General features: G+C 42.4%; 1 protein-coding gene across 1 annotated transcript in view; it reads left to right on the top strand.

Moving 5' to 3' along the window:
* Positions 1-13,765, top strand: part of adamts9 (ADAM metallopeptidase with thrombospondin type 1 motif, 9) — a 263,821-nt gene that overhangs the window by 189,213 nt on the left and 60,843 nt on the right. Inside the window, exon 29 of the mRNA XM_080183228.1 lies at positions 4,671-4,838. Coding sequence (XP_080039354.1) covers positions 4,671-4,838 — 168 coding nt within the window. The remainder of the gene's footprint in view (positions 1-4,670; positions 4,839-13,765) is intronic.

The following is a 13,765-nucleotide window of genomic DNA, read 5'->3' as shown; positions in this document are numbered from 1 at the left end:
GTAAATGGGTCCACAGTACTCTGCTGGAAATCGGAGGGTGGAGACAGGGGGTCCATTGCCACTCTGCCTGAGGTCAGTCGAGGGGAAGGGTGGGGGGTCCGCTGACACTCTGCCCGGGATCAGTGGAGGGGGAAGGGGGATTAGAGTCATAGAGGTTTACAGCATGGAAACTATCCCTTTGACTCAACTTGTCCATGCTGCCCTTTTTTTTAAAACCCCTAAGCTAGTCCCAATTGCCCGCATTTGGCCCATTTCCCTCTATACCCGTCGTACCCGTATAACTGCCTAAATGCTTTGTAAAAGACAAAATTACACCCTGTACAAAATTGAGCCTAGTGGGGTTCACTGTCATTATGCCTGAGATCAATTGGGGTGAAAGGAGGTCCACTGCCACTCTGCCTGAGATCAGTGGGGTAAAAAGGGATCCGCTGCCACTCTGCCTGAGATCAGTGGAGTGGAAGGACGGGTCCACTGCCTCCCTGTCTGAGATTGGTAGAGAGGAAGGGGGATCTGCTGCCACTATGCTTGAATTGTTGGGAGGGGGGGAGGGGAGAGGGGCCCAGGATTGATCTGGGTGTCGGAGGATGGGGGGATAAGGGGGTCATTAATATTGAGGGGGTGGGACAATGTCTGTGGGGCCGGGGGCAGGGTCTGGAAGGATGTGGCAGGGGAGCTGCACTCTATCATTTTTTTTCTGTGCGTGCGCAGGATTTTGGGTACGTTAAGCCCCGCCCACAGGCTTATGTAGCACGATTCGGAATCGCTGATATTTTTTTCAGGCTATGTGCATATAGGGCGCCTCAGGATGGGTCTAAAAGTTGGATCTGTAACACTCCCAGCTTCTAGTCTGCCCAGCACTTCGAATCAAAACAGTAATATAGGGCCCCGTGTTCAAGGAAATTTACAGTTCCTGCTGCTCTGCCAAAGCCAAGCAGTGTGTAGGATGAAGGTGCGACAGATATAGGGATTATGACTTGAGCTCTACTATTCACATTACAGCTGGTGACAATTGATCAAACACTTTGGCATTACTAAGCAAGAGCTTTACATAATAAAATGTGGATGGCAATGACCTGGTGTCTGGCTCACAGATACTTTCAGCAACCTTGTCTATAATTGAACTATGGTCCAAAACTCAATAGGTTGTGATTCTGAGTGAAGAGTAATCATGATGTGACATTTGTTTAAAAAATGTCTTCACTGGGCTCCTCAAAGAGTTGTAGTTTAACATATCAGATCTTATTTGTATGAAGTAATCTCTCTGCAGTCAGATCAGTAGTGCAAATTCCATATCCTTTGGACACCCTGCCTTAGGAGCCCAGCCAACAAACAAGTCAGAGAATGAAGCAAGGGGTTGGACAATCTTCCTGCCCAGCTCCTCAACATTGGTTTGTTGTGCTTGGTCATTTAATACAATCAGGGTTTATTTCTGACTAGTTATGCTCACACTTATAGATACAGGTACAGCAGCTGTGCTCATTAAAAAATATATTTTCCTGAATCTGCACATGTGTGCAGTTGTTCACTGATGTACAAGTATCAGAAAATCAGGGAGATTAGACTTGCACATCTGTGAAGAAACAAGACTGACTTCCCTGTCATCCATTTAAATGCAGATACAGGAATGTCTCCCACAATGCGTTTTACTATTAGCACGCCTTTGTCAACAATAATTAGATTTTACTTTGTTCTCCAATGAGCTAAATAGTGCACTTGTTGATGTTGGTTGACGTTTTCCACTTTCAGAATTTTTTTTTTACTTTTCATTGACATAATGTGTGCAAGACCAGCAATCATTGCCCATCCTTTACCTTTGAGAAGGTGTTGGTGAGCTGTCTTCTTGAATCGCTACAGCCCTGTAGTGCTAATACTGAGGGAGTTCACGGATTTTGGCCCAGTGACAGTGGAGGAACAGCAATATATTTCAAAGTCAGGATGATGAGTGATTTGGGCAGGAAATTCCAGGTGATGGTGTACCCGAGTATCCACTGTGTTTGTCCCTTTAGATAGATAGTAGCAGTTGTGTGTTTTAAAGATGCTACCTAAGGAGCCTTGGTGAGTTCCTGCAGCGCATCTTATAGATAGTACACACTGCTGCCACTGTTCAGCAGTGGGGGGATTATATCCAGGTTGATATCCAGGCTCGGGCTGAGACGTGGCAGTGGGGAGGAGTGAATGTTTGTGAAAGGGGTACCAATCAAGTGGGGCTGTTTTGTCCTGGATGGTGTCCTGCTTCTTGAGTGATAATGGAGCCGCACTCATCTAGGCGAATGGAGAGTAATCCATCACACTCCTGACTTGTGCCTTGTAGATGATGAGTAGGCTTTGGGAAGTCAGGATGTGAGTTACTCACCACTGGATTCCCTAGCCTCTGACCTGCTCTTTAGCCACTGTTTTTATAGGGATAATCCAGTTTGGTTTCTGCTCAATGGTAACCCCCAAGATGTTGAAAGTGGGGGATTCAGCAGTGGTAATCCCATTGAATGTCCAAGGATGATGGTTAGATTCTACCTTGTTGGAGATGGTCATTGTCTGGCACTTGTGTGGTGTGAATGTTACTTGCCACTTGTCAGCCCCAAGCCTGGATATCATCCAGGTCTTGCTGCATTTGGGCCTGGACTGCTTCATTGAATCCAGTTTTTCCAGGGTTCCTTGATGCCATACTTGGTCTCTGAATGGTAATATAGTGTTGTTGACTTGAGGGGGATGTTGGTTTATTTTTTAGTAAAATAATTTCTTCTTTTGACCTGGGTAAAGAAATAATAAAGCTTTCTTCCTACGTTAAGCACTGAGAACTGCTAATTCAGCGCAACCAAGGGAATTAAACAGAATGTTCTTGGTATCATTTTGTTATTTTGCTAAGGACTTGGAGGACATCAGTTGGTATAGTTTCTTCCGTTCTGATTGTTTTTCAGTAGTGTTTTTGCTATGATCTACTTTTCAAGCTTCACACTACTCCACTGCGATAAAGCACTGCCGAATCTTTGACAATCTGAATATGTCAGTAGGATGTATTCCACAGTCCTTCAGTTCTTCGTCTTTTGGGGAAAACATCTTCATTTCTTCTCCTCAAGACAATTACTTTGCTACTTGAATGAAGAACTTAAGTGTGTGAAATTTCTGGAACTGATGTTGAACAATGCCAAGGCATAATAGGCCATCTGATTACAGCACTGCACCAATTTGTTACTCTTCAGGTTTTTAGCTCATGCAGTTTTGAAATGTTTTAAACCTGATTTCTGCAAGGCAGTAAGCTTTTTAATCCTGGAATTCCAATGGTCTGCTGCAAGTTTGATTAGAATGTGGAACTCGCTGTCACAAGACATGATTGAAGCATTTACCTTAAATGCTTACAAAAGGAATCTAGGTGGTGTATGAGAGGAAAAGGAATAGAAAACTATACTGAAAGTCTGAGTTGACGTAGATAGAATGCAAGGTGTGTGTGGAGTACAAACACTAACATTAGTTGCGCTGAATGGCACGTTTCTGTCTGCATATTCTATGCAATTTTATGTATTGAGAATGATGAAATGAAACAGTTTAGTTGCCCTGCTGTGAAATGCGTTGTATTCTGAATACTTGCCATGTTAAATATTTGTCACCATTTCACTCTTCCTTTGATTCTTTGATCTTTCAGTAGTGCCTAATCTGAAATCAAAGTGGGGTTGTCAGATGTCTGTGCTTGAGACGCACTCAGACAATTGGTAGTTCAGTGAACCTACTGTAAGAAGGTTGACATTGGTAGCTTCAAAGTGAGGGCTAAATGAGTGCTATTTTCCTTTATGTTGATACTTAATGTCATTTTTCCCTATGCTGGTCCAAATGGGTGGAATATTTGAATCTTCCTTCTTATTTCCTTGACAGTTGCTGCACCACATATTTGTTTTCTTTAAGGATTTGAAAGTCTATCTTCATTTCATACTTAGTGCATTAAGAAAATGAATCATATTATATCTTTGTGTAGATATTAATTATGCATCAAGGCACATTAATTTTGCACATTTGGGGGAGGAATGGAAAAACTGGAGGGAAGAAAGGGAGGGAGGATGGTGGGAAGTAAAGAGGAAGAGTCATGTACACCTTTCATGACCTTGAAACTGAGTTACACCAGCTTGCCTGGATCCTGGGCAGCAGAGTGGCGTAGTGGTTAACACTGCTGCCTCACAGTGCCAGGGACCGGGTTTGATTCCCGGCTTGGGTAACTGTGGGGAGTCTGTGCGTTTTCCCTGTGTCTGCGTGGGTTCCTTCTGGGTGCTCCAGTTTCCTCCCACAGTCTGAAAGATGTGCTGGTTAGGTGCATTGGCAATGCTAAAATTCTCCCTCAGCCACCAGAATGTAGTGTCTAGGGGATTTTCACAGTAACTTCATTGCACTGTTAATGTAAGCCTACTCGTGACACCAATAAATAAACAAAACTAAGCATGGAATATTGAAATAGTGAACAGGTTAGAGATAGTTCTAAAGAAATGTTCATAATTGGTTTTCTTCCGTTCACAAGACTGGAGGTAAATTGAATGTGCACCCTTCCCCTCTGACTCAGCTGATATATTGACTACACCTAGACGATCAGTGGTTCCAAAGAGCAGGGTCAGGAAAATCACCCCTTCAAACTGTAAAGAAAAGTAAACTCAAACAAAAAGTAATAACTTCTATAATTACTTTATTTACAGTGCTCCATTTCCTGTGGGAAAGGAAGTAAGTATCGCACTGTTTACTGCATGACTAAAGATGGAAAGGAAGTCGAGGAAGAGAATTGTAAACATCTGGAAAGACCTAAAACACACAAACGATGCCGAGGAGGTAGATGTCCGAAATGGAAAACGGGAGACTGGGCACAGGTGAAGTATAAAACTTCCTGCAATGACAGAAGTTGTTTGTTTTAGCACTCGGTTCCTCTTTTCAAGAGGGAGATTTAACAAAATTATAGACTAAGCCAGTCTGTCTTTTTGAGAAAATAAGATGTTTTTCCTCATCATCGTCCCAGTGTTCCAATGCTAGACAGGACAGCAGAACATGAACTCAGTTTCCAGAATCCTAGCTGCTGTGGGCAGATATCAGGATTTCTGACTCCCATTTGAAGGTTGGAGGTCCTGCTTGGATTTTAACATTGGGAGGTTGGAGAAACGCAATTAAAAACTGTTTAGCACAATCCCATAATCCAGGAGATGTTCTGGTTAGAAACATTGGCCATGCTAAATTCCGCCTAGTTGTACCTGAACAGGCACTGAAGTGTGGCGACTAAGAGATTTTTACAGTAACCTTATTGCAGTGTTAATGTAAGTCTATTTGTGACACAAAAAATAAACTTTAAACTTACCTAAAGTTCTTCCACTTTCTCTCAGGCCACAGTGGCTCTCTTGTTGGTTGAGGTAGACTATGGTGGCATCACGCTACCTGTGCAAAGGGTTCACATTGTATTGACACTCCTGGCAGTGATGCTGCTGTAATGCCTTAGTTTTATTTCTAACTCCTCAAGCTATACTGCAGAAATGCTTGTACAACAACCAATTATATTTCTTCTTAAATTCCCATACGTTATGGTGTCCAACTCTAAATCATAATGTAAAATCAAAATAATATCTAGAAATAAGGACAGGATGCATAACTTTAGTATAGGTATTGAATTCCATTTGTGCACCTTGGTCTAATTACAGCCTGTCCACTAACCCCATTTCATCTAAAGATGAAACTTTGGGTTAAAATTTAACGCACTAGAGCATGTGAATTTGGGAATATGTGGTAGGTTAAAATGGGGAAAGTTAACTGCATAGGGCTACATGTGAGCAACCCCCTCAAGAGAGAGATGGGTCATCATTTCCCATGTGTTAAGCAGTCTGATGTTAATCAGATTTTGGGTCTATGGGTTTTCCAGGCTTCCCGGAACTCAAAAATGAAAATAAAACAGCTGAAGACAAGATGGACAAATATGCCAATAAGTACTGACTGCTTACATGTGCCTTCTTGCCTGCTTTTGTGAAAGGCTTTGTTTGCGGTACTTCTGCTGAGAGGTATCTTTGACAATTTGGAGGGTTTAGTCATTTGATCTACAATTTGGGGGATCTGATCTAACAGACTAGTATGGGTGCCCTTGTTGTGCATTTATAATAAGATAAAGACACCAATCACACATGAGGGATTGGGTAAACACTTTGTGGGTTCACTTATTAAGACGAAGCTCATGAGAACAGATATACATGGATATTAGGCTTGCAGATACCAGCAGAGTTGTCCGTCTGCATGCTCTGCTTAAAAGCAAAAACGAAAGTGAAACTAAAACTGAGTCACATGGCATACTTTCTTCTAGTGATGTCAGGCTGCAGCTCTTTAGAGATATATTAACATGCCCTCCTTTCTTTTCAGAAACTTCCCCCCCTTCCAAAGAACTATTTGTGATGCATGTTCATGTTTAGTTACTAATATATAGATCAATTGGTCTGATGAATCTATGGGTATCTAAAGCATGGAGGTAATCTGCTAGTATGCCCAGATCTTGTAATGATAATCTTGTCTGGATGCTTCTTTAATTACTCACAATGATCAGTTGCATTGCTATTGTTGGATGTTGTTACATTTGGTTTCCTGTCCTTAACATAATAAGACTGCACAGTGGTTGAAGAGCTATAATGAATCTGATTTGCCCTTGGTTATGCTTCATCCTTGCACCATTGTATGTAATGATATCATTGGACCTTGGGTGTGAACAAATCCTTGTCACCTCGGCTGGTTGCCACTGGTCTTCAATGGGATTCTGGATGTGAACTTGTTGTCCCAACTGTAACTTGGCAATTCTGTGCCTACTATTTTATTATGCAAGTTGGTCATCTTCTCTTGCAGTTTTAAAAGTTGCTGTCCAACTTCTGAGAGAGTAGAATGGGTTAGATAAATTGGCAGACACTAGTCTGCCAAATATGTGGTCTGCTGGAAATGGAATAGTTGTACATAAAGGTCTCGTTCATAGATGTAACATTGCAATGTTCAGATCTTGCTTGCCCTATCTGTTTGAAAATTAGGGATTCCAATGTGGAAATAATTCATTCAGCTAGGCTGTTCAGCTAGGGTAATAAGAAGAAGTAGTATGATCAATAGCTATATACCACTTCTCACACATCCTGAAATCAGTTGCCAATAAATTGCTGACTGGTATCCGTAATGATCTCTCTAGGTACACCAAATAAACTGAAAATCGGAGTTAGAGTGTGTGTGACATATTGTGCAATTGTCAAATAATTGGTAAAATAAAGGGGTACTTGGTAAATTAGTCAAAACTGCTGATGAAGTCCATGGAAATGGTTCAGCTGCAATTTTGGATCAAGAATGGATAGGAGCCTCCTGTGGAATCAGTGGTTCTCTGTGCTGTTTTAGCATATGTTCTTTACATGCCTCACAATTCTGGACAATGACTTAAATTCACTGTTCAAACCCAACCAATTGGCTGTCTCTCTTGCGAACCTTCTCATTCAGTCTGTGCCCATGTGTGAGTGATGAAGTTGTTGAAGAATATCATGTCGCAAAGATTCTGGTGTGATGACATATCTGCCTTGAAAAATGACCCCCGCCTTCAGGAAATGTATAGTTCATCCCCATAAGGCCAAAATGCTGTCATGTATTTGCGGACATATTGAATCAAACCAGGCTATCCTTCAGTGATGCTTTCCCTCAGTTTCTATAATGTAGAGTCTCTCACCAGTACTTCTTGTCGTTGCTGGCATTTGCATTGCACAAACTGTACCAGATCAATTGACAGGCTTGTATTCTCCTGCAAGTGTAATATTGTAGCTCCCCTGAAACTGCTGGTTGTTTTGAAACATTCAGGTTATTTTGATGATGGGTCATAAACAAAGGTGGTAGGCATAGTTTTTGAGGTTGATCCGCCATGTGAAATCTGAATGATGCCATGAATTGTCACTAGTGTGAGGTGACAGCATGCTGGTAAACCTGCAGTCATCAGGCTTTTAGACTCCACTATGTAGACCATCTGTCATACCCAGGAGGATTGATTGTACTTGCAGTCTAGGACGATGTATCTTGCACATGGAGTAAGTGAACTGTCATATGAAAAATTGCACAGCAGCAGGTTTCACCATAGTTTTTTATGTCTGTAGATACATGTATTTCAAAATCTGCCCCCATGTCAATCTTGGCCGATAACAAATAGTTATCAGCAGTCTTTTGAATTGTGGAAAACATTTTAGATGGTGTGACGCATCTATGTTTTCCAAGTGATTGATAATGTGAAATCCATGTTCATCGCTCTTTGTCTCATTGTGTGCATAATCATCATTATCTGGCTTTGTGAATCACCTTAAATATGTGTTCCTGAAGAGATGCCAGATGGCCATTCTTACAGTTTGAAGATACCCACTGAGTATGGTCAGTGTAGATCAGTGGATGGCTCTATGTAGCTGCATCAGCCTTTGCTCCAGTGCAGTGCTGCTGCCAATGGCTCTTCTGCTACAAACCTTGCAGATTTGCTGGAATTCTGGGGGTTAACTTGGTGCCTGCAGAATGCCACACCTTCTAAATATCTTGCTAGAGTTAGTTGTTCTCATTAGTGTGTTAATTAATAGAGTTGTTTCATGGACCTACGAAGATGGCTTTATGCCAACATCCATCTTTATGTAGCTGAGGGTGGGATTTTTCTACCCCACTGTGCTAGTCAGGTGGCATAGCGGACAGGAAATATGAGCCAGAGCTAAAAAATCTGGCGTGTAAAAAAATCACTTCTCCTGATATTGCCAGCCCCGTTCTGCCAGTGAAATCAGCCTCATGCCTGGGAATTCACTAATTACATTCAAATGAAGTTTGGAATATTGAAATCAGAATCAGTTTCTCGGGTGAAAAGTTGATTTTGCCAGCAAAACAGTGCCGGTAACATTGCAGGAGGTGATAAACTGGTCATGGACCCAATTTTTCACCTCTCACCTGATCTTACAGACTTGCCATGGGAATCAATCAGCGGGACAAGCTGGTAAGGTCAGCCCCAAAGTCTCTCTCCCAACTCCCAACACCTGCTAAGGTAGAGGGGAACAGGCCGTCTTTTGCTGCAAGTTGCCACCATTCAGCCCATAAAAGATCAGCATAACATTGGGATTGGTGTCTGCTATCGGTGGGAGCAATATGTCACCTGAGGTTAAATATATTTACCTCCAGATGGCAAAAGTGGACCCCATTATGCCAGTCAAGCCAATGAAACAGCCTGGACCCTAAAGTTTAGGGGAAAAAACCTATTTTGGAGTAGTTATTTTACAATGTGGAGATGCCGGCGTTGGACTGGGGTAAACACAGTAAGAAATCTCACAACACCAGATTAAAGTCCAACACAAGCCACAAGCTCTCGGAGCGCTGCCCCTTCATCAGGTGAGTGGGAGTTATGTTCACAAACAGGACGTATGAAGACACAAACTCAATTTACAAAATAATGATTGGAATGTGAATCTTTACAGATAATCAAGTCTTAAAGGTACAGACAGTATGAGGGGAGAGAGGGTTAAGCACAGGTTAAAGAGATGTTTATTGTCTCCAGCCAGGACAGTTAGTGAGATTTTGCAAGTCCAGGCAAGTCGTGGGGGTTACAGATAGTGTGACATAAAGATCCCAGTTGAGGCCGTTCTCAGAACTTGGCTATTAGTCTCTGCTCAGCGACTCTGCCCTGTCGTGTGTCATGAAGGCCGACTTGGAGAACGTTTACCCGAAGATCAGAAGCCAAATGCCCATGACCGCTGAAGTGTTCCCCAACAGGAAGAGAACACATTGCCTGGTGTTTGTTGAAGCAGTGTCTCCAGATGCAATTTTACAACTCATCCGCTTCATCCTGAACCACAATGTCTTCACTTTCAACAACCAGTTCTTCATCCAAACACACGGAACAGCCATGGGGAGAAATTTCACACCTCAATATGCCAACATCTTCATGCACAGGTTTGAACAAGACCTCTCCACCGCACAGGACCTTCTACACTAGATACATCAATGATGTTTTCTTCCTTTGGATTCATGGTGAACAATCACTGAAACAACTATATGATGACATCAACAAGAACCATGCCATCATCAGACTCACCAGGGACTACTCTCCGGAATCAGTTGCATTCTTGGACACATGCATCTCCATTAAGGATGGTCACCTCAGCACTTCACTCTACCGCAAGCCCACAAATAACCTCACGATGCTCCACTTCTCCAGCTTCCACCTTGAGCACATTAAAGAAGCCATCCCCTATGGACACGCCTTCCGTATACACAGGATCTGCTCAGATAGGAGGATCGCAACAGACACCTCCAGACGCTGAAAGATGCCCTCATAAGAACAGAATATGGTGCTCGACTCATCGATCGACAGTTCCAACGTGCACAGCGAAAAACTGCACCGACCTCCGTAGAAGACAAACACAGGACATGGGGGACAGAGTATCCTTTGTCATCCAGTACTTCCCCAGAGTGGAAAAGCCACAACATCTTCTCTGGAGCCTTCAGTAAGTCATTGACGAAGACGAACATCTTGCCAAGGCCATCCCCACACCCCAATTCTTGCCTTCAAAGAAATGCACAATCTCAAACAGACCATTGTCCACACCAAACTGCCCAGCCTTCAGGAGAACAGTGACCATGACACCACACAACCCTGCCACAGCAACCTCTGCAAGACATGCCGGATCATCGACACAGATGCCATCATCTCACGTGAGAACACCATCCAGCAGGTACACGGTACGTACACTTACCAACATTGTCTACCTGATACGCTGCAGGAAAGGATGTGCCGAGGCTTGGTACACTGGGGAGACCGTGCAGTCGCTACGACAACAGATGAATGAACACTGCTCGACAATCACCAGCAAAGAGTGTTTTCTTCCTGTTGGGGAACACTTTAGCAGTCACGGGCATTTGGCCTCTGATCTTTGGGTAAGTGTTCTCCAAAGCGGCCTTCACGACCCACAACAGCGCAGTCGCTGGGCAGAGACTGATAGCCAAGTTCTGCACACTTGAGGATGGCCTCAAATGGGATCTTGGGTTCATATCACACTATCTTTAAACCCATAAATTGACTGGGCTTACAAATTCTCACTAACTGTCCTGGCTGGGGACAATACACATCTCTTTAACCTGTGCTTAACCCTTTCTCCACTCACATTGTCTGTACCTTTAGGACTTGATTACCCGTAAAGACTCGCATTCCAACCATTATTTTGTAAATTGAGTTTGTGTCTTTAAGTGCGCTGTTGCGAACCGAACTCCCACTCACCTGATGAAGGGGCAGCATTCTGAAAGCTAGTGGCTTGTGCTACCAAATAAACCTGTTGGACTTTAACCTTATGTTGTGAGATTTCTTACTGTAGTTATTTTACACAGATGGTGAAAGGAAAGTCTGCAAAAGTCACCTGGGTTAAGTCTGGGTGTCCACATGAAGTAAGTGGATGTCCAGCACATGTCCGTGGTGCCACATATACCTCCTTGGCCCATTGTGCATACCCCACAAACACTATCAGGCTCAATGCTCCAAGCACATACCCGGTTAACTCTCTGGATCACAGCCCATTGATCTTTTCAGGGCCAGCAAGTAGATTTTTTTTAATGTCAATCTCATTACAAACAGAGCAAACATTTTTCTTGATCCCAGTGGATGTGTCATTACAGTGTGTAAAGCAGTGCAATTTTTTGAGATGGACTTCTGATAAGAACTGCATTGATGCTGTGTTTAAGACTGTAATAATTTGCTTTGACTACATTTTCCAAATAGTCCAATCAACTTCACAATATCCTCACATTTCTCAAAAGTATTATTCATAGTTGCAACATTAACTTTGTCAATAACCGATAGTTTTAATGATAACTATATATCTTCATCAGTTTAGTTCTGTTACTTGCTTGTGGTTGGTATGTTATGATTATTTCCTTATCTATGTCCATATAGGGCTTCATTAGATGCAAGCAACAGGCAGCTTCCTTTCCTAATCTCTCACGAACAGATAGTTACTCGACTCCAGATTTCTGGGAAGTGCAGAGCACACAAGCAGCTTTCATGATTTCTTCTCTCTGCCTTCCCCTAATACCCTCTTTGAAGTTTCAATGGTATTGGAAATTATAAAATTCAGTCAAACTCATTGAAAATAGAAACCTGTCAACATCATAAACACTACAACTGCCTATGTGAGTAACCTTATACCATGGGAAAGAAAACATTTGACCTTGGAGACTCTGAACAAGGCAGTGGAAAATTAGGATTCTTGCTCCTGATCATTACCAAATGACATTTGCAGGGAGTGCATTAGATTGTATGTAAAGATGAGTTTAACTATGATGCTTTCCATTGTTATTCAACTGACCAACATTCATTGTACAGTGGTTAGCACTGCTGCCTCACAGTGCCAGGGACCTAGATGCGATTCCCTGCTTGGGTCACTGACTGTGTGGAGTCAGCACATTCTCCCCATGTCTGCATGGGTTTCCTCTGAGTGCTTCAGTTTCCTCCCACAATCCAAAGATGTGCAGGTTAGATGGATTGGCCATGCTAAATTTTCCCTCAGTGTACCCGAACAGGTGCTGGAGTGTGGCGACTGGGGGATTTTCAGAGTAACTTCATTACAGTGTTAATGTAAGCCTACTTGTGATTAATAAATAAACTTTACTTTATTGTCTGGTGTCATGTCTCAACTGTGAGTGATTGAACAAAATAATAAAGTGTCACCGGTACGTTTGGAGCCATAGTCAGCAAGAATTGCTACCATCAGAAGTTCAGAAGCAAGGACAGAACATTGCAAAAAAACTAATTTGATAATTTTACATTTCTTGAAAATCTTTGGCCTTCCTTAGCATTTAATCATACTGTCCTGTAAAATTACCGTGTCTAACTCCTTCTAGTAATGGTGCTCTGCTGATAATAGTTGGGGAATTCCAGGATTCTGACCTATCAGTGGCGAAGGAACAGTCTAAGTCAAAATGGTGATCTTGGAGATGACAATATTCTCATGATATTGCTACTCTTGGCTGTAAAGTTGCAGGAGTATGCTGTTGATGTAACTTTATGTGTTGCTGCAAATCACTGTCTGTTGGTGGCAGAGAGTATGAATGCTAAGTCCACTGACAGAGGACAAGATCAATTGAATTGCTCTGTCCTAGATAGTGTTAACATCCATCACACTGTTGGCTTCAGTCTCTAGATAGTGAAGGAGCTTTGAAGGGTCAGGAGATGAGCTATTCATCACAGAGAATCCAGCAGCTGTCCTGTTTGTGTATTTATGATTTGGCATGACTGATTATTTAAGGATTCTGGGTCAATGGAGACTCTTAGGACTTTGATTATATGCGACTCAGCTACTGCAGTGTCATCGGCTATCAACAGGCACTGGTTGAGCTATCTCTTGTTCCAGGTGTTCATTACCCAGTATGAAGTGAATTTTACCTGCTAATTGTCAACCTATGTTTGGATGTTACCTGTTGTGCACTACCTTATTATTAGAAGAGCTGTGAATGGAACTGTTCATGGGAAGTGTCAGCAAACAGCCTGTTCCTGGCCTTATGACACGGTAGGACATTAATTGGGTCTAACATGCTTGTATGAGAGATATTACAGTGGTTTTCCAGGCTATGATGATAGCCACCATTTTCTTAGTTTCAACTATAACTCTGAACACTGGCATTTTTTAATCTCGCCCCATGCCCCATTGACTTCAGTTTTGCTACGGCTCCTTGGTGCAATACCAACTTTATGCCAACTTTACTGAAAAGACAATAACCAGAAGACATTGATTTAAAGTGTTTGACAAAA

The sequence above is a fragment of the Carcharhinus amblyrhynchos genome, chromosome 3 (genome assembly GCF_965287045.1).
Source record: "Carcharhinus amblyrhynchos chromosome 3, sCarAmb.v2.hapA, whole genome shotgun sequence".
Taxonomy (NCBI): Eukaryota; Metazoa; Chordata; class Chondrichthyes; order Carcharhiniformes; family Carcharhinidae; genus Carcharhinus; species Carcharhinus amblyrhynchos.
The sequence above is the reverse complement of the archived record's forward strand: the minus strand, read 5'-3'. Positions and strand labels throughout refer to the sequence as shown.